Source organism: Odontesthes bonariensis, chromosome 15 (assembly GCF_027942865.1).
Source record: "Odontesthes bonariensis isolate fOdoBon6 chromosome 15, fOdoBon6.hap1, whole genome shotgun sequence".
NCBI classification, from domain to species: domain Eukaryota; kingdom Metazoa; phylum Chordata; class Actinopteri; order Atheriniformes; family Atherinopsidae; genus Odontesthes; species Odontesthes bonariensis.
The window spans coordinates 24,330,389-24,355,077 of NC_134520.1; the positions used below are offsets into that span (position 1 = coordinate 24,330,389).

The following is a 24,689-nucleotide window of genomic DNA, read 5'->3' on the forward strand; positions in this document are numbered from 1 at the left end:
AGCAGGTATAGAAAATGGATGGATGGAAATTAGACGAGAAAAATGTTAATCACAAGAATGATTGCATGCATACAATTGCTTACCATTGAGACCAGGTGGTTTTGTTAAGCCTAAAACAGGAAACTGCACTGCTGAGAAGACAAACCACACTTGTCAGCTGACTTTCTTTTCCTGTAGAGTTAGATGACTTGATCTCTTTTAAGAACTGCATTGGCTGTCACTGTATAGCAGTTTCCATTTAATTTCAGTTACTGACAGTGACATCATGAAGAATCATCTGTAGAGCACTAATCAATAAGTACAGTTTTAGTCACCTTTATTGATTTAAAGATAGGGCATATTTTGAGTTTCATCTTTATGAATTTGTGAAATTCAGTTTTTACAAAAATCATGATGTTGCCTCTATATTTGTTCTATGAAGAAGCTAGTTAGCAGTAACTTAATATTGTCAAGAAAGATTGAAGATTGAAAACTCCAATGAAATATCTTAACAATAGATAAAGCCAAAAATATTAAGGTAGTGAAAGAATGACCATGGTATTAACATTTTAAACTTTTCTGCTGCAAGGGTTAAAGGAATGTCACGGAAATACAATATAAAGGTTAATCAACATAGTGAATGGAAGAGCTTTGCAAATGTATGTGTTCAATAAAATAGTGTGTGATATTTTGATCTGAGCATGGCAGTAAATTAAAACAACTATGATGTCTAGGAAGCTTGAATATGCACAAGTCGAACTTTTGGTCTGACTATGGTTAGACCTGTAATAACCAGAACTTTCAGTTTTTGGAGTACGCTATCATACAGCTAAATGATGGGACAGGAAGGAAACGAGGGAGCGAAGAAGCTGTGAAGAGGTGATGTTTTTCAAAGATAATATGTAGAATTTAGCAAGGAAGATGTTCATCTGATTAACAAAAATAGCATCCTCCAGTTCATTTTAGGAGGAATATGAATCATATTAATGTTTTGTGTTTGTGTGTTAGAGGGAAACAGTTTGACGCAGATGACAAGAGTCTGTAGTCAAAATCAGGAAATCATTTAAACTTCCTGTCAACACACACACAGACACACTGTCAGAGTGAAAATGCAGAAGTAAGAAAAGAAAGTCTGGTTTTACAGGGACAAATTACCGATATAAGGACTTTAGTCGCTCACATGTAAAGGTAATAGTTGAACAAATGCCTTTAATACCTCATAATACTTCATTTTAGGACCAAGACCGTAAGTATAAAGCTATTTTTGACGATCATGTGGGAAGACATGTCACAGTTTAATTTTCTTTTGACATGAAATGGATTTCGTTGTGGTTTGCTTTTTCGTTTGCTACTAGCTTTGACAAAGACTGGATGTTTTCAAACTATGTCTGAGTTGCTTTTAATTTTTCCTTGCCTACAGATGAGTTCCTTACAGATAATACGGATTAACTTTTTATTTCGTCTTGTTTTAATATTCTTTCATGTGAACATAGTGAGAGATATTTTTATCTATTCATTTTGAAAGACCGATCATCAATTATGGAAATGTGAAACAATTTTACATAGGATTGCATAATGTTTTGTAAGTTACATGCTGTTAGATAATGTTCCTTATTCAGGGACAGCCATGTATGGTTAGCGGTTTCGTGTGATAAAATGGGATTCCCCACGAGTCTATATATGACATTTTTGTTACTTAGTACATTCAGGTTTAGGTCATGTTCTGAACATGTTTACATGGCAACCAGAGAAATGTACTTGTACATATCTCTGTGACCAACACTATATGGAAGACTGAAACTGCCATAATTCAATTCAGTTTCCAATTGTATCGATTTAACTTGTGTTAATACCCCTACTTAATTACTTTGTCATTCATTTTTTAGCTCAATTCATTGATTAAATAATCTATTATTAATTTACATATTCATTCTTTTATCCCTGTATAGCACCATCATTTCCTTTCTTCGTATTTTCTGATCTACTTATATGTGTTGTTGTTGTCATTTTGAATCTATAAATGTATAGATCTCCGTATCATTTGCTCTGTTTCCTCTACCCTTAGTTTCTCTTAGTGAATTCATGTTTGTGTTTCATTTTTACATACCTGTCTCTGCAATTCCATTCTTGTATGAATATCTTCTTTATTGCACAAATGAGGGGGCTGTCTTTCAGAGTGGGTCATGGGAGGACCACTGCACTGTTCACAACACTTTCACTGAGGCCGTGAGAAGAAAAAACTAATGCTGTTAGTCGCCAGCTTAACATGCAATGATCTAAATGTTAGCCGTGTAGCTTATCCTTTTAGTATAATTTAATAAAGAATAACTATACTTTATATTGTGAGCACACCAACTGTCAAAGCCCAATGAATTGACAAGCTGCTTGTATCATAGTTTCGGCACAGTTTTGCCATTTCTTGTTTCAGGTACCCTTTTGCAAAAAACAATCTCTGCAGTTCTCTAGAAGCTGAGCTCAAAAAGACATAATAATGGTTAAATGTGTAAAGGAATAGAAAAAAAGTGTAAAATGAAATGTCAAAAGGAATCATGAAGATAAATGCATCTGGGGAAAATATTGAGAATGCATTGAGGAAATTATTATTACTATATTATTTATTATTACACATCGTTCAGAAAACAGATTATACGAATTTTAATAAAATCAAACATCAAATCAAAAAAATAGATAAGAATGAAAAATGAATGGCAAAGTAAATATTAACACTGGGTTAATTGAATACAGTTGAAAATTAAGGCACAAAAATGATTTTGCATTGTAACATTTATGACTGTTATTAATTAATTATCACATTATTTTGTAGTATATAAAATCATATCATATTATAAATAATATATATACTTATTTATTAAACCATTTGTAAGTTATGGCGATCTCAGTCCTACTTACATTTCAGACAGAAGGGAAAAGAGATGTTGCAGAAATTTTTCTCATGTACACTATGAGAAAGCTTATGTTTGTGTTGTTTTCATTAGTAAAGCATGTAAAAAACTCTAGTAAAGCCATAAAAATTAACTTGCAAATGAGCATTATATGGACCCTTTAATTAGCTTGCTCGCCGAAAATTAGTACATCTGAAGCTAGCGCCTAAAGTTTTGATGTTTTTGTTGCTTTTACCTTTATGGGCAAAGGCTGGACAGAAAACAAAAACATTCCACATAGTTCACTCTCTGTGAAAGGATACATGTCTTTGATGTGGACCCTGGGCTTTGTAAATTAAGCTTGTACCTTTTACATGCACAAACTCCCCAAGATACAGGGGAAGACCCCATAAGTAGATCTAGTAAATCTTCTATGTCAAGAGATTTAACTAAAATTTCATTGCTGCCTATTTCAAATTTGTTGTAGCATTCTAATCCTGGAATTTGTTGTAGCAACCTGTGTCCTGTCCTTGTTGATTTGATCCTCAGATATGCCCATGGATCTCAGAGAGGAAGAGTCGACTCCTTTGGTGATCAGAGATCGGGGAGGCAGCCAGAGGTCCAGCTCAAGCAATACCCCTGGTTTACAAGTACACCTCTACTTCTTTCCAGGCACTAAAGATGCAACAACAATACACATATCATCTGGACACTTATCGGCCGAAAACGTTTGCATCAAAGCAGGGAAGAAATGTGGTAAGTTTATCAGTGTGACTGAAAGAGCAGGAATATAGTCATGTACAGTTTTAAATCACGATAACGTCTTTTTATCTCTTTCTCCAGGAATCTTACCAGTGTACATCAGTCTTTTTGGTTTGGCATCTGCTGATCTCTCATTTTGGTATCCTCCCTCACACATGTTTGACTTGGATGAGAACTTAGAAGTTCACTTTCGAGTCAGGTAAATGTGAAATGTTTATGATCAGAACATTTATTTACTCACTTCAGAGATTTGTGCTCTATATACATATTAAACAATGTAAAGAAATACAATTGTTATTCTTGTTAAACTTGTATGACAAATATGTTCAAGCAAAATAAAGATTAAAGAAAATATGCAAGAAAATGGGGTAACAACTGTGTAAAAGGTTGCACAGGCATTTGATTAGACAGTTTAGGAACTATATTCAAAATTGTAAGGAATTCATTCATTTTCTACCATCAATCTAACATGAGAGAGATACTGAGAATTCATCACTGGCCTCAAAATAAGAATAAGCAGACACTCCAAAAAGTTTGAACATTTGCTATGTAGTCTTTGAACTATTTTCAATTAAATACAGGATTTAAACAATCTGAAAGGCATTGCATTCTAACTTTATCAGCAGTTATTTTATTTTCATTCTCCCAAAAACTCTCACCGTACAACACATTCAAAGCGGTGCATAACGGTATTCTCACAATGAATGTCAGAAGGTAAACTGTGTTTGTATAACTAAGCCTTGTGTTCATGAGGAATAATGGATTATTTGTTGTCTTAAGGTTTTTCTTTGGAAACTGGTTTGGCCAAGGATCAAGAACATCGTTCCGCTACAGTTTGGCAAGAGACACAATCTGTCCAGTGCTTGACTATAATGTCATAGACTATCTTTTTGCTCAGGTAAAGTACAACGTACTCAGTTTCAGTGACATTAAAGTCCTTAACTATGTATATAATTATTCGATAGTTTAATTCATTTAAAAAAAAGTAAATCACCACCAACATTAAAGCATTCAGGTTATGAGTGACATGAAGAGATATTGGGAATATTGGCTCAAATACAGGTTCCTTAGTTGAGTTAATGAACAAAATTGAAAATAAGGATAAATCTATGGAAATATGGATACATGGAAACAAGACGATATCTCAGATTGTTTTTGTGAATTGACTGTACAACTTGCATATTTGATTGAAAAACAAAAAAAGACTGTCGTGTACAAGTTTGAATTGATTTAGGGTTTTCTAGAGCAAGCCAAAGCCCAAAATTTACACAAATTCCTTGTTATTGTTAATTCTTTGGCTCCATAAAAAGTATTTTAACTTTGGAGGTGTCTTAATTTACCAGTAGAGCTCATGAATAACTTTAGCTGCCACTCTCTCAATCAGTGTGAGTGCTCTTGACCATACTGATTGCAAAAAAACAACACACAGTATCATGAGAAAAACCTCAGTCCAGACAGAAGATAACACACTGAGACAAATGGGAGAGATAAGAGGTAAACGTCTCTTTTGAGTATTTCTAAAGAAAAGGAAAAATAGCTGGTCTGTCACCCTCAGTAATGAGGATTTTATGGTCAGGAACAACCCAGCTGCCAGACGTATATAACCACTAAGCAAAGGTTTGCTAATTTTACATTACCTATGAACTAAGAGGCTCTGTCTGCAAAACTGACATCCTCAATCTTGATTTAAGTTTGCAGCTGATCACACAGACAAATAAATGGTCTTTTTGAAAAAAATATTATGGTTGGATTAAAAAAGAAATGGAGTTGTTTGGCCACAACAACCACAGGTATGTTTAATGGAGTAAATATTGGGCATTCAACCCCAAGAACATTGTCCTAGATGTTAATCACAGCAGTTGTAGCATCATAATGCGGGACTATTTTGCTGCCATTTGACCTTGTAGTGTGCACAAAGTGGAGGGAATAAAAAAGAAGGTGAAGGTTATAATAGAGGCCTAATAAACATACAATTGTTCACCTTTTTTTTTAAATCAAAAATCTATGTTGTGCAATCATTAAAAAAATAAATGCATATATTATCGATATGGGAAGACCGTTAATGACTTCTTTTGGTGTTTAGTTGCGAAGTGACTTTATTGCCAGTGAAGCAGGAGTCGCTCCACCTTTGAGTGCCCAAGAGGAATGCCTCGGCCTTGCTGTGCTGGACTTGTGGAGAATGGCTAAGGAGCGCCATCAGAGTGTAAGAGAGCTCTGCAAGACTGTCAGGTATTTATCATTGAAAAATGTTTCATTTTCAGCTCTCAGAAACACTATGAAACTTGGTAAAACACTGTTTCTTGAGAATAGTAACTCACTATTTGGGATGTCACATAGAAGTAGATTTTGGTGTATGTCTTGTAAAATGGTGTGTTATATTCGTTTAATTCTGTTCTTTACTTCAAATATTCTTCATTAGCTATAAATCATGCCTTCCCAAGTCACATCGCCACGACATCCAGAAACGAAACCGCCTGGACCGCTTTCGAATCCGAAACACCCTGAAGCGTTTCCTGAAGAAGCTTGGCCACTGCTCTGTGGATGAGTGCAGCTTGAAACTCAAATACCTGATTGAGCTGGCCGGCATTGAGCCTTCCCTGGGCAGTGAGACTTTCCATGTGAATCATTCCTCCTCCCACTCAAATGCAACTTCTCTGGTGCGGGTCAATGGGGAAACAGGAATCCAAATCTGTGGAAGCTGTCATCCTGATGATTCAGTGGTGAGAAGAAGTTCAAGTTTGTACACTTAGAGATTGGCATCAATTTAGAATCTAATGTTGTCTGTAATGATTATGAAGGACTATCACATACAAACAGTACAGCACAATGGTAGCCAACGTTTTGCTTTGTTGTCACGTAAATCTGAGTTATATCATTAGGTTTTACTTTTGATTGTAAGAGTAGTTACGTCCAGGCTACCTTGTTTTCTTAATACTTTTTCAGGCTTTGTGATGGCACCCTTTGGGTTTTTTTGGCTAAACATAGACCATTTTGAAGATTTGAGTTTAGTATTCTTTGAGCGGCATCTTGATATTTGAAACTAAATGGGATGAAATAAGGGTTGATGTCTCTCCATGCCGAGATCCGCTGGATAGTCGAATCTCGGATTCAGGAGGTGCAGTGTGGTTTTCGTCCTGGCCGTGGAACAGTGGACCAGCTCTATACCCTCGGCAGGATCCTGGAGGGAGCATGGGAGTTCGCCCAACCGGTCTACATGTGTTTTGTGGACTTGGAGAAGGCATTCGACCGTGTCCCTCGGGGACTCTTGTGGGGGGTGCTCCGGGAGTATGGAGTGCCGGACTCCTTGATATGGGCTGTTCGGTCTCTGTATGACCGGTGTCAGAGTTTGGTCCGCATTGCCGGCAGTAAGTCGGACATGTTTCCGTTGGACTCTGTCAGGGCTGCCCTTTGTCACCGAATCTATTCATAATTTTTATGGACAGAATTTCTATGCGCAGCCAGGGCGTTGAGGGGGTCCGTTTTGGCGACCTCAGAATCGGGTCTCTGCTTTTTGTGGCCGATTTGGTTCTGTTGGCGTCGTCGGACCGTGACCTTCAGCTCTCACTGGAGCGGTTCGCAGCCGAGTGTGAAGCGGCTGGGATGACCATCAGCACCTCCAAATCTGAGACCATGGTCCTCGGCCGGAAAAGGGTGGAATGCTCTCTCCGTGTCGGGAATGAGATCCTTCCCCAAGTGGAGGAGTTCAAGTATCTCGGGGTCTTGTTCATGAGTGAGGGACGAATGGAGCAGGAGATTGACAGACGGATTGGTGCGGCGTCTGCAGTGATGCGGGCTCTGCACCGGCCCGTCGTGGTGAAGATGGAGCTGAGCCAGAAGGCGAAGCTCTCGATTTACCGGTCAATCTATGTTCCTACCCTCACCTATGGTCACGAGCTGTGGGTAGTGACTGAAAGAACGAGATCGCGAATACAAGCGGCCGAAATGAGTTTCCTCCGCAGGGTGTCTGGGCTCTCCCTTAGAGATAGGGTGAGAAGCTCGGTCATCCGGGAGGGGCTCGGAGTAGAACCGCTGCTCCTCCGCATCGAGAGGAGTCAGATGAGATGGCTCGGGCATCTGGTTAGGATGCCTCCTGGACGCCTCCCCGGTGAGGTGTTCCGGGCCCGTCCTACTGGGAGGAGGCCCCGGGGAAGACCCAGGACACGTTGGAGAGACTATGTCTCTCGGCTGGCCTGGGAACGCCTCGGGGTCCCCCCAGAAGAGCTGGAGGAAGTGGCCGGGGACAGGGACGTCTGGGTTTCTCGGCTCAAGCTGCTGCCCCCGCGACCCGATCCCCGGACAAGCGGAAGATAATGGATGGATGGATGGATGGAGGGTCTCTCCATGCCAAGCCATTAGACACACTGCAGGTCTATTCCATCATTAGGTAGTTGTGTTTTGACTCTATAATCTAAATTCAATCATAATATGCAGTTCAAAATAACCAGTACACATTACTGAAACTGGAATATTGGATCATAAATTCTTTAAGACAAAATTGACTAACATAATAAATCAAGCTCGTATAGAAGGAAGGTCACTTTTTCAGTTTTCTGTGCAATCAAATGTCATCTAGAAATCAGAGGAGCTGCCTCCTGCTGACCATCTGAAAGAAATCAGGTGTAAATACTAATTGGCATGACTCTTCAGATCCACCAAGTATATCTATTTGTTACAGTCTATGATGCTGAAAGCAGCTGCAACCTAAAACCAAAGTGGAAGTGGCAATATCCTCTGTTCCTCAAATGGTCCTGGGAACAGGCTCCAAAACTGAGTCTGCTCTCATTTTCCATCAACATCAATAACTTTGCAAGACCTGTTTGCAGCCTGTTGCAGAAATAAGTTTCGGTCTGTTCTGCTAATTTACAAATGTATAACAACTGTGTGATAGTGATTTTTTAATAACGTGTACGGTGTTCTGTTGTTTTCATTCAAAACCGTCCTCCCTGTGTCACTGTTCCTGAAAGAAACTCAACTTGCAATGCTGGCGTTACTTTGCAGCTGCTACTGGTTGATGAGTTTTGGTCAAATAATCTAAAAGTTATTAAACTCTTATTTTTAGGAGTGGCAGACCTTCTGTGATTTCCAAGAAATTATTGACATCAGTGTAAAAAGAGTCTGCCAGGAGCAAGTTCCACAAGACAGCAGGATGGTCACAATAACTCGCAAGGATGACAGATGTTTGGTAAAACATCTAAAGCATTGACATTTTTTTCCCACTAAATGACAGTCCTGTTTCTATTTTAACTTTACTGTGTGCTTTCTCAATTTTCATAACAGGAAACCAATTTCCAGAGTCTCAAAGAGGCCCTTTCGTTTGTATCTCTTGTTGATGGCTACTTCAGACTGACCACAGACTCAAGCCACTTCTTCTGCCAAAACATTGCACCTCCGAGTCTTCTGGATGGACTCAAAAATCATTGCCATGGAGCAATCACGTGAGTTATTTCGACAAATACTAAATCTGATATGGTACTTTGCAAAAGTCTTCTCAACCCGCCCAACATCCCTTTCCCGGTGGTATTTTTTGTTTTGTTTTGCTGCATTTCAACCTTTGTAATATGTTTTGGTATTTTGTTTAATAGGCCTACAACAAGAAGTCAAAATTGGTGAAGCAAAATTAAAAGGAATAAAAAAAAAACCTTTATCAAATTAATAATAATAATACCAAATTAGTGTGTAAACACCCCCTTTGGTGTGAAAGCCATACATTGTGATCTTGTGCTGCCAAGAATATCTGGAAGTCACATAATCAGTTCAATTGAGTCCACCGGAGTGCAACAAGGGGACGAATACTTTTACATGGGAAAAGTACTATCATTTACATGCTCCTGTTTTGAATAAATCTGTCATATCTCCTTCAGATCAGAAATTGCAGTCAACAAGTTGAAAAAGTCTGGATGCCAAGGTGGTGCCTTCCTTCTCCGGCAGAGTCCCAAAAACTATGATAATTTTTTTCTCACTGTTTGTGTTCAGGTAAAGTAACATACAAAAAAATATGATTTAACATGCTATTCTTAAAATTTTACCAGTTTTCGACTTGATGTCAAATTATTATTATTTCGTTTTTATCTTTTTTTTTTATTCTTTTTTTTTCCGAAGTAAGGCTAAACTAAACCCTTCAATTACATTAAAGTTGGAGTCAGAGAAACATTTTCTCTTGTGCAAAAATATGTTTTTTGTGTAATTTACAACTGTATTAAAGCCCGTTGATTCTATTTCTTCAGACCCTGCTTGGACTTGATTATAAGGACTGTCTCATTATTAAGAATGAGCACTATAATCTTCCTGGTGTCCAGAAATCATTTTCTAGCTTGAAAGAACTGACCAGCTACTATCAACACAACAAGCTGCTGCTGGCTGAAATACCTGTCAAGTTAGCTCGCTGCTGTCCACCTCGGCCTAAAGGTATGTAGAATATCACATGGTGATGACGGTTAAAATGGAAAGAGTTTTTAACTTGTAATAGCTTTTCACTTTGTCAATGATATAAAATAAACTTTAACACGAGAATAATACAAAGTGAATGCATAACTAGCATTCTGATCCACGGCTCATTTCAAACTTGGGCCATTTGCATGCCTAATTACTTATACATAAGCAATTTAATGTTATAATCTCTGAAAAGTTTTCCTCACATGCCCCAACTTCCCCCAAAACAGCTCTCCACTGCATCGCTTACATAAGGTAAACAGAGTCAGTTTAAATGAATTAGTGTTTGCATTTAAAAAAGTAAACTTTTAAACGATTTTTAACACATAGCAAAACTATTGCAATTAAACAGTGATTAACCACAATTAAGTACACAGAGTTTTGGTTCATATCCATCTTAGGACAGCAGCAGAGAAGCTTGCTGGTATCTCAAAATTTCCTTGCAAATGCTCTGGCAACATGCAAGTCATTAGATAAGCCGTTATTTGGAAGTTGGATGGACAGCGGTGGCGAAAGCTGCTTTAATTGTGAGAATGCATTAAGCATTCTCACTATTACATTCCTGTTTCTCTTTATTATTATTCTTCCGCCGTTTTTCGGCATTTAACTACTTCAGCATACTTTGAGCTATTTCAACAAATTTGGTATCAAAATGTTCAGCTCATTCAGCTCTTTCCTGCTATTATTTTTGGTGTTTGTAACTTTTCAACTTTTTAAGATATTAAGCTTTTTGTTCAACTTTTTTCCCATTGAAACTAATGTTAAATTTTCAAATCTTTTCAAATCCTTTCAAATCCTTTCAAATCTTTCAAATCTTAACTAGTTCAGCATACTTTCAGCTAGAGACACCATTCAAATTTTAAAATGTTCATAAGACATTCAGCTATTACCAATTGTTTCATCTTTTAAAAATATTCAGCCAATTTTGAAATATGACAGTTTCAAAAATATGAAAATTAAGTTCTCCAAATCCTTATCTTTAAATCCTTTCAAATCCTTCAAAACCTTAAAATCTTTTCAAATCGTAACTGCTTCAGCATACTTTAACCTAGAGACACCATTCAAATTTTAAAATGTTCATAAGACATTCAGCTGTTACCAATTGTTTCATCTTTTAAAAATATTCAGCCAATTTTGAAATATGACAGTTTAAAAAATATGAAAATGAAGTTCCTTCTTGGATTTTAGAGTGAGACATTCAGCAGTGCTGATAAGTTTAAACTTTTCAAACAAATTACTGTAACTTTCATACAGTTTAACTGAGAGAAACAAATTATACCTTAAAATGTAGGAAAACTTGTCCTCTTTCAGCCAATGTAACTCTTAAAGAGCTCACATGGACAGATTTTGAACTATGAGCCTTTAAGCTTGAACAACTTCTCACATTTTGAGGAAATCTGCCATTTTTGAATCAGCTTCAAGTGTTTCAAACTGCTTCGATTTAAATATAGTTGACTCCACAGATGTAAAACTACTTTGCTAAGTTCCTCTAAGCCTTCTGCTTCTAATGGTGTTAAAATTATTTTTGTAGCTGCTCAACTTTTCTCACAAGACGCGTTAGAAGACAGTCTGCGCCTCAGATTTGTCCCGCGGCTGCAGCAGCTAGCTCTGTGTCTGTCTGTGTAGTCTTTAACTAGGTCAAATGCACTTCCGGTGTAACACAACGAAATGGCTTAATGGTGACACTACCAGCCTTTCGTGCAGGTGGCCCGGGTTCAATCCCCATCATGTCAGACCACACTTTGTAAAATTTTTTTTCATATAATTATTAAAGCATACTTTCAGCCATTTCAACTGTTTCTAGCTTAATTTTATCTTCAAATCCTTAGAATTCTTCAAATCATTTCAAATCCTTCAAATCTTAACTACTTTTGCATACTTTCAGCTAGAGACACCATTCAAATTTTAAAATGTTCAAATCTTTTAGCTTTTTAAGATTTTTCTTTATTAAGGTAATTCAGCTCATGCATTCTCACAGCTGTTTCGCAGGAACAGCTCTTTCTAGTTCAATTTATGTCCATAGTATTTTTTGTTTTTCGCGAGTTTCAGCTTGGAATCCTGTGTTTTTTTTCTACTAATATTCTTTCTCACTGGTGGGAAATACAGCCTTTCAAAACCTTGCATGTTCTTTTATGACAAGGAGGGTGTGACACTACATCGTTGAAGTAACACGTGTCTGTGTTTTAACTTGTAAACTTGGCTGATTTTCAATTTCCAGTAAACAAAAAGGTTCATTACCAAGATACATGTCCTGTGAACATACTCACAGTCACATAGTGATATCTATGTATCACCCTAATGTTTACATTTTTGGTTTGATAATTGCAAACTTTGTGGATTGCATATTAATTTTCATGTTTTCTGTTGTTCCTGAAGAGCTCACAAATCTGATCATCATACGCAACAACAACTTAGTTGAAGGTCAGGGATCCCCAAAATCTGAAAGGAACAAATTCAGTCACATTCAGTTCCAAATGATCAAATATGAGGACCTGAAATGGGTAAGTGTGTTGACATGACACTCCACCTTTTACTGTAACACCACCTAAAAGAATTCCTTATTTTTTTTCTATATACTATCTTTTTTCTCAAATGTATTATAAATACTCTTGTGCATTTTGATATTAGTGATACTTTAGAAGCATCTAATGCTGTTAATGCTGCAACACTATATTCAATTAAATTAAATTCAGTTTATTTATATAGCACCAAATCAAGACAAATGTCATCTCAAGGCTCTTCAATAATCCAGTCAAATTCAAGCCAATTAGAGTCTGATTCATTGTAATCATTATCCAATCAAATTCAAAATTACATACATACATACAAACCCAATTGAAAAAACAATTTCCTAGCAAAGGAAACCAAAGATTGCACCGAAACTTCTCTTTGGTCCAATCAATATAGTCAAACTAACCATAGAGGAACTTCAAAGTTAAGTCAAATTCATGGTTACAGAGGCTTATTCAGTGTACTGATGATGGAGGAAATGTCATAGTAGTTTCTTTGTGTATTTTCCCTGTAAGGATGAGAGCCTTGGACAAGGCTCCTTCACTCGGATTTTTAGAGGCTGCAAAACTGACATTCATGAGGGGGAGAAACACATGACAGAAGTTCTTCTTAAGGAACTTGATGCCATTCACAAGAATTGCTGGGAGGTGGGTTTTTTAAATGAGAGCATGTAGCAACTATGGTGATAATATATAAAATGTTATCAATAAATGTGTGGTGTTTGTGTACTTTTTTTCTTAGTCATTCTTTGAGGCTGCCAGTTTGATGAGCCAGATGTCTCACAAACACCTCATCCATGTATATGGTGTGAGTGTCCATGGAGTAAAAAGTAAGTGAAAACTAAGATGTACAGTTTTGATAACTATCTTTACTACTTAATTGTTATGGTTATAAGCTTAGGAAAGCTAATGTTATCTATATTTTCCAGATGTGGTAAAGTATGTTGTGTTGAATGTAAAGTTTTCAATCCACAAAATCAGCACATGAGATGAAATTCTGATTAAATTTAGGATTCAAGTTTGTCCTGTAAAATAAGTGCATTTGCAAGGACCGATTCCATAAATTAATAAATTGAAAAAGGCAATGAAAATCAATGGTAGTAGTACAGTGGTACCACTTCTTCTCATCAAGCATAAGAAATCCTCCAGTGACCCAGCTCACTCTCTGTTTACATGGGTGAGCAGCACTGGAGACTCTGTGTTTGAAGGACAGCTGTAGAAACAGATCTTGCTGTGCGTTACAGATGTCATGGTGCAAGAGTTTGTCAAGCATGGGGCCCTTGACCTTTACTTGAAAAGAGTGGGATCTGTGTCAGTGAGCTGGAAACTCAGCGTAGCCAAACAGCTCGCATGTGCCCTCAACTTCCTGGTAAGAAAGGCTTTCAGAGGTCCGTTTCACGTAGCAGGTTTAGTGAAAACTCTGAGTTGGTTAACCCTGAAATGAGGGAAACCCTGAGTTTTCCGTTTCACAAAGGGAGGTAACTCAACCCCGAGAAAGAGGGGTAACTCTAGCCTGTTTCACAAAGAGAGGTAACTTCACGGTCAGTTACCGGAGTAACAGACTCTCTGAACCTAACCTGGTCGGGACCAGGTTTTATTCAAGAAACCTTGAGTTTATTTCCGTCTCCGCCCTCTTTCAGCCACACACGCCATTTGATTTCCTCATTCATTCAATCAGCAGAGCGAGTTCTTCTATTTCTAGAAGTCCATTAGGCACAGTAGGAGGCGACTTTTTTCACGAACATGACATGTCCTTTTTACAACGATCCCGTTGATGAAGGTGCAGCATTATTGCGCAGAGAAATAAATATTCGTCGGAGATGGTTATCAGACCGCGCATAGATTATTGCATTTACAGACAATTATCTTTTTGGGCGGCACTATCAGAATGTGTTGGGACAAAAGAAAAAAAAGACGTAAAAGACAAATAAATATTTGTATGAATAGGCTTAAAAAAGACATATATAGGCCTATTATATTTTTATAAAGGCCCTAGTGTCTTGGGGGTGGACTCCCTCCGGGAATTCCCTCAGCCACTGCCCTCCCGTTAGAGGTGGGGGTGCTGGCCACACCCGTTTTACGGGCATCTGCCTTCTTTCTGTTGGCTCAGTAGAAGTCTGTGTTAGTTTAAATAGGCTTAATTATTTAACAGAACATGATATAGATGATGACTCTAAATTGTCCTTCGGAGTGACTGTGAGTGTGTGTGTGTGTATGGTTGTTTGTCTCGTTTGACTCTATGTGGCCCTGTGATGGACTGGCAGCCTGTCCAGGGTGTACCCCGCCTTTTGCCCATTGACCGCTGGGATAGGCTCCAGCCCCCCCGCGACCCGACCAACGGATTCAGCGGTATAGATAATGGATGGATGGACGATATAGATGAGAAGACATAGTTTATGTGTGTGAAAACAGCATTATGTTGGGAATAAAATAACTGCACAGTCAAATAGCCACTTAATATTTACTTTACAGTGTAAAACATGATCAAAATGAGGTACCTCCATGCCGAGGTCTCACCTGTTTGAACGATGTTTTTATATTTCATCTTAAGCTGCTGCCAAGTGCGCTTCTCCCCCGCGAGATTGCACCTAAATGAAATGAATGAATGGGCTACCATTCAAGCAGTTTCCCTGTAATATTATTGTGATTGCAAAGGACTACATTTAAACTTACACTTTTGCTGCTGCAGCGGTGTTGCACTTATTTCTAAAAACGTATTGAAACTCGTCGTATGAGCGCATTAAGATTTCCAATTCGAGGTTGGTGAAAAACGTAGCACCTCCTCTTCCCCGTTGCCATGGTGACTCGTCGAATCGGGGCTCCATTGATGCTGGCTTTTTGAAGTTGTGGCGCACGCGCAAAACTCAAGGTGAACCTACTCAGAGTTGATTAACCTCACTCAAATCAGCGTTTCTGGAACCGAAAACTCAGGGTTTTCTATCTTAGAGTAGATCAACTCAGAGGTCAGGAATAGACTCAGAGTATGTTGAACCTGCTTTGTGAAACGGACCCCAGGTCAAGAAGAAAACACAGTATCAAGCGGGACTGAGTGGAGTTGTCATTCATTGCTTCAATATAAGTGTGGTTGATGTTCATCTAAGAAATGTCAATTAAATATCCCTTTTTGAAACTGCTTAATCTGCCAAAATGAAGCTTTTTACAGTTAACTAAAAATAAAGATTTTATGTCCTTAGTTTGGGCTTGATAAGTTGTCGTTGTGATGGGTCTGCGGTAACATTTAACTGTTTTGCAGGAGGAGCAAAATATTGTTCATGGAAATATCTGCGCTAAAAATCTGCTGCTGGCAAGGGAAGGTGACCCCTCCCATGGCAGCTCTCCATTTATCAAGCTGAGTGACCCAGGCATCAGTGTGGCCATGCTAGGCAAAGACGGTAAAGTGAAGACAGTTTATTTATTTACTTTTTTTTCCTATAATCCTGTCTTGCATGTGTAATGAGAGAGAGGAGACAAGACAAAGGTCTTTGTTCTGATAGAATAATGTTCTTCAATCTACAACCTCTATTCCCCAAGAGTTGGGATGCTGCGTAAAATGTTAATAAAAACAGAATGCAATGATATTCCATTCACAATTGAACAAAGAAAAATGTCAAATGTTTAATTTTGTTATTTCATGAAAAATATTAGCTCATCTTGAGTTTGATGGCACCAAACATCACAAAAAAGTTGGGATCATGTTTTCCACTGTGTAGCACAAGATGTAGACTTTTGAAATGAGCTTTGATAACAAGCCAGATGGTTTCCCTCGATATTTGGTGTGGTGAACACAGCGTCCAGGATTTCCAAAAATCTTGAAATGCTCTTGTATCTGTGACAGAATCATATCTGTTTTTAATGCACTGCTGCCAGAAGGCCTGAAGATCTCAATCTGTTATGTTGCTTTCACAGAAACATGTCTCAAAATTCTCTGAATCTTTTGATGATATTATATACTGTAGATGATGGAATATTCAAAGTTTTCCCAGTTTCACATTGAGGAACATTGTTCTGAAATTGCTTTTTTGTATGTAAGATTTCAAATCAACGCAACTTTTCCAGTTGAGATTATAAGATTAATAAAGTGAGTATTATCCCAGCTAATATTACTGTGACTAATAGTATAAAAAAGCACTTCAAATCGAGTGAACAGATATCTAAATGTAATAAATTACTTTACCCTTTCCTTAGTCATTCTGGACAGGATCCCCTGGGTGGCCCCTGAGGTGCTTGAGGTCCCAGACAACCTGACCCTCGAGTGCGATAAATGGAGCTTTGGTGCCACTGTCTGGGAAATCTTCAACAATGGAAACTCCCCACTGCGAGGCTGGAACCTTGAACAGGTACAACCTGTGATGTAGAACAGGGTATAAGCAGGACTACACTCACTTACTTTTCAGGCAGAAGTGAGCAACACTACTATTCTGTAATATTTTTGTCCTACAGTGGAGGCCACATGACCTGTAGTTATCTGCCTCTGAGCCTCTGACTGGCAGCAGTACTTGTCAGCCTCAATAGATGTGCCCATTGTTTTTTTTTGGTATGTAGCATGAAGTTTATTCATTTAATATAAATGCAGGTTATGCCCAACTCAAGTCACCTGCAGTTTACCTGGCTCATTGTGTCCCCCAATTAATGATAAAGATAAAACATTACCTTTGAAAGTCTTTATAGATAATGATAATAATTGGAAGATAAAGTCATTTTTTTTTTTTCAGAATGACAAATGATACTACAGCTAACCAGCTGTTCCAAGATACAGTTTCCCTTGCTGTCCTAAAGACTTACAAAGTGAGGCAATGGTTGGTTGGCCAAAGAAATATTCAAAATGTACGCAGATACTTCAACAATGATCTGTGGAATAGTTTTGTATGCAAAATCTTAACTTCAAATTCAAATTGATTAATGGTGCTAACTCTGTGAAGCCAAGCCATCAACCTGGAGCATGTTTGGATCATTTAAATATAGCAGAGTAGGCTTATACCTCAAGGTTTTTCTTTTGTGTAACAGGCCATTAAAAAAAACAAAAAAAACAAGAGTTTACCCGCTTCTCCAGGCATGAAAAAAACACTGACATGGTAGGAAATCAGTGGTTCTGAGGCTCAGCTGCACCTTAAGGTTTAGGAGCCTGTTCTTATCTAAAACCCTCTGCTGCCTCACAGAGGATGCACAAAACTTCACCTGTGTCTGAATATGTTTGCCATATCTCATAGAGAATGCTGTTAAACAAGGACTTAAGACTCAAACAACTCAGTGCCCACACACATTCTTGAGCACATAATGTCAGATAGCTTGTAGTAAATGTAGTTCATGGCTACGCTACACCCACACATCTAACCATCAATGATCAATCCCAAGCAGCCCGTAAATGGTGATGCCGAGAAATGAGCCTACGTATTGGTGGCTCTTTACAGTTGTTCATTGTCAAAGGAAGAATAGGACATGACTCAATTCATAGCTAGGATATCCTTTTCGTCCTTGGACACCCTCTTAACTCCTACATTTACATGTTTTCTACTGGTACCAGTTTATCCATCAAGTATCTTAGCACACAGACTCTGCTGTCTGTTCAGTACAGTGATTTGAAGCCTCAGATCCTTAGGTTCATTTTACACCTTTTCAAATATTTCACCATGCATGTTATTTTGAATGCAACGCCATGAAAATGATTACTTCTATCTAACCAAAATTAAAGAAATGATTTTTTTGTCTAAATGGAGTTAAATGATGCCCTTTCAGTAAGTAGTTGGTGCTGCTGATGTGTTTTTTGTAGAAGCAGAAGTTTTATGAGAATTGGCAGCAGCTGCCTCCCTCCCAGTGGACAGAGCTAGCTGATCTCATCAGCCAGTGTATGGACTACAAGGCCGCTTTCAGACCCTCTTGTCGCAGTATTATCCGTCAACTCAATAGTCTCATCACATCAGGTACAAGTACATTATAGTGCTGGTTGTCAGTCTAGTCAGTGTCAGACAGCATTTTGCATTGCTTGGGTAATTTAATTCATTTAAAATAAACTGAAATCAGGATGCATAGTTTGGTCCAGATTAAACTTGACGTGGTCAAGGTGTTTGCTTAAACAGAAAAAATGTTATTTAATGTTATTCAATCTTTCATGTATTTTCTGCCTCTGTGTCTTTCTAATTTGCGTTTTGCAACAAATATTTCAAAAAGAAAGAAAAACATATTTCTATGTGTCTTGGCAGACTATGTGATTCTGCATGCTACAGAGCCTGTTGCACAGAACCCTGTGTGCAGAGTCATAAACCCTGCTCAGCAGGATCACGCACTGTTTGAAGAGAGACACTTACGCTACATCTCCCCACTGGGAAAAGTAAGTGGCAAGCAGCATACAAGGTACACACAATTAAAAGTGGGCATTGACATCGATTTCTACATTTTAAAGATACCAGATGTGTTGTTCAAACAGAGCAAAGTGATATTGTGGTGCAGGAAGGACAGCCTGTTAACTAAGGCTGCCGTCTGTGGTTCATAATTGATAGCTGATTGATAAGTATAATCTTTTGATTGTGTGTGCTGCATTGGTCGATACACAGAGGTTTACTTTTTCTCCTTTTTCATTGTGACTGACATCTGTGCTTCTCAAAACTTTTCCAGGGAAACTTTGGCAGCGTTGAACTTTGTCGTTATGACCCGCTGGGGGATAACACCGGTGAGCTGGTGGCTGTGAAAAAGCTGCAGCCCAACAAGCTGTCAAACCTGGAAGACTTCCAAAAGGAAGTCAAAACTCTCAGTGTGTTACACTGTGACTACATTGTCAAGTACAGAGGAGTCTGCTACAGCATGGGTAAAAAAAACAAAAACTAAATTAGCAAAAGCTTCAGACTGTAAATCCACATATTTCTTTTATGTAAGCCAACTCGTATTTTATAAGTAAGCTTTATTGTATGTGGGTGGAAATTAATCCTTAATCCTTCCTTTTTAATGTGAAAAACATGCTTATTATGCCATCAGACATGTGTCTCAGATGAACCACATAGTTCTCTCTACGTAAAATCTGCAATGCTTATATGAAGGAGGAATTAGGCTTGACATTTTCCTGACTTAGTTGAAAGAATCTTGCTCTTTTCATTGTTTGCAGTGAATGTTAAAAGTTTACTTGTTCACAGGTCGCCTCAGTATGAGCTTAGTGATGGAGTACCTGCCCTATGGCAGCCTTATTGGTTACTTGGAGTGTAACCGACACGACATCAACACGAAGCGGATGCTACTTTTTGCCTCTCAGATCTGTAAGGTGAGGGTCAGACATAAGCTCAGACAAAACTGCTGCCTTCCCTGAGGGAATGAAATGTATGGATTATCATTATTTGTCGACAAAATCTTATATTATGAACAACTTTATAAAGGGTGACTTAATGTCTGTTTTTTAAACATGAATGCATATATTAATAAGACAGTATTAGACAGACGTATCTCACAAATAGGTCCTACGTTAATTATTAACTTATACTACATCTAGTAGCCTGAAATTTCTCATCAAATGACAATGACATGACTGGTAAAAGTCCAAGCCAATATTAATATATTTGATGCATAAAGTGGAGAGAAAGATAAGGCTGCTTTGCTTCTATGAGGAAATGCATGCTGATAAAATAACTAATAAAACAGAACTGAAAAAGGCACAAAGTTAAGTTGTCTGATATTTTACCAGATCAAGAATATCCCAAGAATAATTTTTTGTTAAATGCGCAAGCTGCTTTTTGGGGTTATGATTTAAAATGAAGTTCCAGATGAGATACCTGACCAGAATTATCATAAAGAAACTCCAGCTTTTAGTGTTTTAACAATGAGAAACTTGGTCTTCCTGTGTCCGAGGTAAATCCAATAGTTGCGTGACAAATCCGTCGGAGAAAAAAAAAAAAAAAAAAACAGTAATTGAGGTGAACACTGTTCCGTGCATTATTTTAAGTTTCTTCTCATGTAGACTAATACACAGTGTCAGAGTTTAACTAAACACATGCTCAGAAGCATTTCCAAAAGTTATTCTTTCTTTCATTTCTGAGGTCATGTGAAATCTTTGAGTTTTGAGGCTGCTAGTTTTAAATGTAGTAAAAGAACTATAAACTAAACTGTATGAATATATGTTCCCTAAATTGTGGAAAAACTTGGTAGTCGCAGCATGATGCTTCTCTTTAAAGGCATTATGATTGTTGATTTAAAAAAAAAAAAACAAAAAAAAAAACAGCAAGCTAATGATAAGATGTGGTCAAAGTCCAATATTTTCTTATCTTACGATAAACAACAAAGTCAACTTTCCATGTGATTTACTTTTATCTCATGAAGTTATCTTTTCATTTTTACTGTCGAAATTGTTTCAAGGAAAATTACACAACAATTCAAGACAGAATGTTGTTTGATTCTCTTCCGTTTGTGCTTTTTTTCAGGGGATGCAGTATCTGCAGACCCTGCGTTATGTCCACCGAGACCTTGCAGCCAGAAACATCCTTGTTGCCAATGAGTTGCTCGTGAAAATTGCAGATTTTGGACTGACCAAGGTTATTCCCTCTGACAAGGAGTACTACCACGTCACACAGCCTGGAGAGAGCCCCATCTTCTGGTACATTTTCCAAAGCTGAAATTTAGATTAAGAAAATTAAAGGAACATGCTCATATTAGTAAACAGGAGCGACTGGAAATGTTTGGAATTCTTCCAGTAATGAACAACACAATAATCAGGCTCAGATTGTTAACCAAAGTGTGTTCCCAAAGACACAGACATGAGTCTAAAGCCTTTTTTTTTTTTTTTTTAATACTGGTTCAAGAAAAAAAAAAAAAACGCTAACACCAGCTTTTATCTGGCCCTTGAGTGCCATGTGGAAGCAATTGGCATTGCAGTTGGTGGATTTTCATCAGCTCCAGCTCTGCATCAACGGGAACACATCTACCAGGCTTGCATGCTAATAAAGGATACTGTGGTCAGTGCAACAAAAATGAGAACAGCTTGCATTTTCCTTAAAGAAACATACATTTACTGGCCATAATGTCTCATATGGAGGCGCTGAAACGGACACAATAACGAGCCGACATAAAGGGTTGTCAGAGACACAGCCTGAAGAATCAAGGGTTACACCAAGAGGAAAAGGTGTACAGGATCAGTACGTTGTAGCCTTCAGAGCACTAAAAACCACAACAGCACAGAGAGGGAAATGCTATAATAAGTTTGTTTTAGTGATTGTTCCTACCTCTTTTAAAAAAAAAAAAAAAAAAAAAAAATACATTTGACACGTTTGGTGTATAAACAGAAAAAACATGCAAAAGAAAGCTATGATATCTCAGGGAGAAATTTCATTCTGTGTCAGTGTAAAGATGAGTCAGAGCAAGGAAAGACATTGTTTTGTGCTGTAATCTCTAGAACTGGAGTTTCCAAATTTAGTGCCAGCACAAAGCACAGAGCACATACCTCTGTGGCACTGACGCAAGTTGTGGTTCGTTGTGAAATGACGCATCATACACTTCAGTTTGTTGTGTGCGTCACTTGACTCTTATCAGGTTGGGTTGGAGGGAGGACACTGATGCGGACTTTTTTCAAAAGAAAAACTTGACTGTTGGAAAAAGCAAACAAAAACTCGTGGCATAGCAATAAATACTTATCTTGGGAATGGTCAAGGAACATGGCACAAACAGGTTCCTTGGCATGGAGAGCAAACAAAGGTCCAGCAAACTGAAAGGGGAGACTGGAGACTAAATAGGGAGTGAGAGTGATTGGAGAGTGAGTGCAGCTGAGGGAAAAAACACAGGTGAAGTGAGTGAACTAATAAACAGAGTGCAGGGAAACTGAGGCATACAAAAACGCAACTAAAACATGAAACTAAAAACGTGAGTCCCATGGCGTGACAACTCTCATATGAGTCACTGACCCACCAACCAATTTTGTGGGAGGTTTAGGTTATTGTCATCTCAGTTTTTTTTTTTTTTTACCAACGTGCTGATCACAAGGTGGTGTGAATGCCACTAAGTTGCTTCTGGCTGAAGCCGTCTTTAATAGAAAAAATATTGTAATCTGTTGCAGTGGAAGGCTCATAAGCATACAATAAAACATTAAACTATTCTTTAAGTAAAACTAAAGCGAAGCTCACATTAAATGAAATGAAACACAAATAATTGGACCAACTTCTCATTGTATGGGCCATACTTTGCTTATTTCATGCAGGTATGCTCCCGAGTCCATCACTGAGTCCAGATTCTCCCACAAATCTGATGTCTGGAGTTTTGGGGTCGTCCTTCATGAGCTCTTCTCCTACTGTGATATGACCTGCAATCCAAAAAGAGTAAGAAAATAAACCATTTTTACAAGCTCGTATGGATGACATTTCAACTGAATTTGTCAATATTCATCCCTCCATTTTCTATATCCACCTAATTCGGAATTATTACTTTGTCAAGCTATGTATGCAGGAGATTGGACACAGTGTTCAAGGTGCAACCATTTCAATGTATCTGGCAAATATTCTGAAGAATAACTGGAGGTTGCCAGCTCCTCCTCACTGCCCACCCAAGGTATGTTGATTTATTCATTAGGGAAAACTTTTTTTTTTTTCATTAAATCTATAACATCTGCTTTCCAACATGTATTTTATAACACTCCTGTTTTTCTCATGGTAACTGCAGGTGTACAGCTTGATGAAACAGTGCTGGGCGTACAACTTTGACGAACGTCCGTGTTTCTCCAGCCTGGGAAACCAGATTGATGCTATCATGCAGGATGAAAGAGAGAACACAAAAGGCTGAGACCTCACAGCTTTTGTTATTTGACAACGTCAGTAAGAAATTCTGTGATTTTATTCACCTGTCTCAGCTCAACTTGTAACACAGTCACAACAGTGCATCTCCACTTATTGAAGGCTAGTTGTTACTGACTAAAAACGTCAATTTTTCCAAATCTTCAGGGAAATGCTTCTAAAAAAAGCTCAAGCATTCGATCATTGTATGTCCCTTCCCTCATCCTGCAGTGTACACACATTTATGAGATGATTTTTTTTAAAGTCAAGAACTTACACATGGTTTGTGTGGCTACAACAGAGGGCAACAACTGTTGCCAAATACAAGTAAATATTTTAAGTTTCCTTCATATAACTTGAGTTCTGTGAGTAGATTTTTTTTATTATTTTTATTAAATGCACAGTCATAAAGGGACAAAATAAAGTGCCTTCCTACTATTTTTTTCCTGATTTTAAAGAGTGGTATTAAGATGAGCAGGGTAGACTGCCACAGTTATTCCTAATTATAATTCCATAATGTATTATCATACTTCCTACAGATTGAAATGATAGAAAGAAAATCATGACTCTTTCTTTCAAAGAGATAATAAAAATGTACATACCATCAACTGTTTTTAGTACGTTATTGCTTTGCATCTTTTCTTTTCCCTTTTTGCATATTTTAACAGATTTAGAATAAAGCTTTGCTGCGGCCCCTGCTTTCTATCACTCACCAGCATAGCATTACGCAGAATTACTTATAGCATTTCCGTCACATTGTAGAGTCGGTTCACTGATTCTGTGCCACGTTAAATGCATCCCTTGTATTCACACACAGTTGCGCAACCTCTCTTTAGTCATGGTAACAGCTTTGACAAAAGAGAAAAGCTTAGCTATACTCTGAGGAAGAGTTTTGAAGCCTGGGATTTTTGTAGGAGTCACATTTTGTTGACTGTATGGCCAGAAATATGAATTATTGTTAAAGTGTTAGCTTTTATGCTGGATGAAAATCTTTTGTTCATGAGATTAGAAACCAAAAGTGAAAAAAAAAAAAAAGTTCTATCAAGGATTTCTTTGTAACACCTGCTTTAAGTTTCAATTTTAATTTTCTTTAATATATAAAGTCAAATGGTTGAAGGGCACATTTTACCAGCTGAAAATACTATGTTATCTCTCAATGCATCACTCGTCTCTGGTGACCACTTCCTGAAAGATCACGGGGTCCATTTCACAAAGCAGGTTCAACCAACTCTGAGTCTATTCCTGACCTCTGAGTTGATCTACTCAGAGGTCAGAAACGTTCAGAAAGTTTTCGGTTCCACAAACGCTGATTTGAGTGAGTTTAATCAACTCTGAGTAAGTTCACCTTGAGTTTAGCGTGTGCGCCACAACTTTAAAAAGCCAGCATCGATGGAGCC

At 37.9% G+C, this 24,689-nt stretch overlaps 1 protein-coding gene across 3 annotated transcripts; it reads left to right on the forward strand.

The window, feature by feature from the left end:
* The first annotated feature begins 301 nt into the window (after nt 1-301).
* Nucleotides 302-23,890, forward strand: jak3 (Janus kinase 3 (a protein tyrosine kinase, leukocyte)). Of its 3 annotated transcripts, none has more exons than XM_075485616.1 (24): nt 302-858; nt 3,411-3,617; nt 3,705-3,822; nt 4,404-4,521; nt 5,707-5,852; nt 6,043-6,343; nt 8,683-8,805; nt 8,901-9,058; nt 9,485-9,596; nt 9,848-10,028; nt 12,429-12,553; nt 13,079-13,210; nt 13,305-13,392; nt 13,807-13,931; nt 15,816-15,954; nt 16,748-16,899; nt 18,330-18,480; nt 18,760-18,887; nt 19,172-19,361; nt 19,684-19,808; nt 20,959-21,131; nt 22,725-22,842; nt 22,958-23,071; nt 23,183-23,890. In XM_075485616.1, the coding sequence occupies exons 2-24, from the start codon at nt 3,413-3,415 to the stop codon at nt 23,300-23,302; spliced, it is 3,342 nt and encodes a 1,113-aa protein (XP_075341731.1). In that variant the 5' UTR covers nt 302-858; nt 3,411-3,412; the 3' UTR covers nt 23,303-23,890. The 3 variants fall into 3 exon arrangements, with proteins under 3 accessions (XP_075341731.1, XP_075341730.1, XP_075341729.1); XM_075485615.1 differs by lacking the exon at nt 302-858 and adding an exon at nt 1,058-1,225; XM_075485614.1 differs by lacking the exon at nt 302-858 and adding an exon at nt 1,058-1,167.
* Nucleotides 23,891-24,689: the final 799 nt, after the last annotated feature.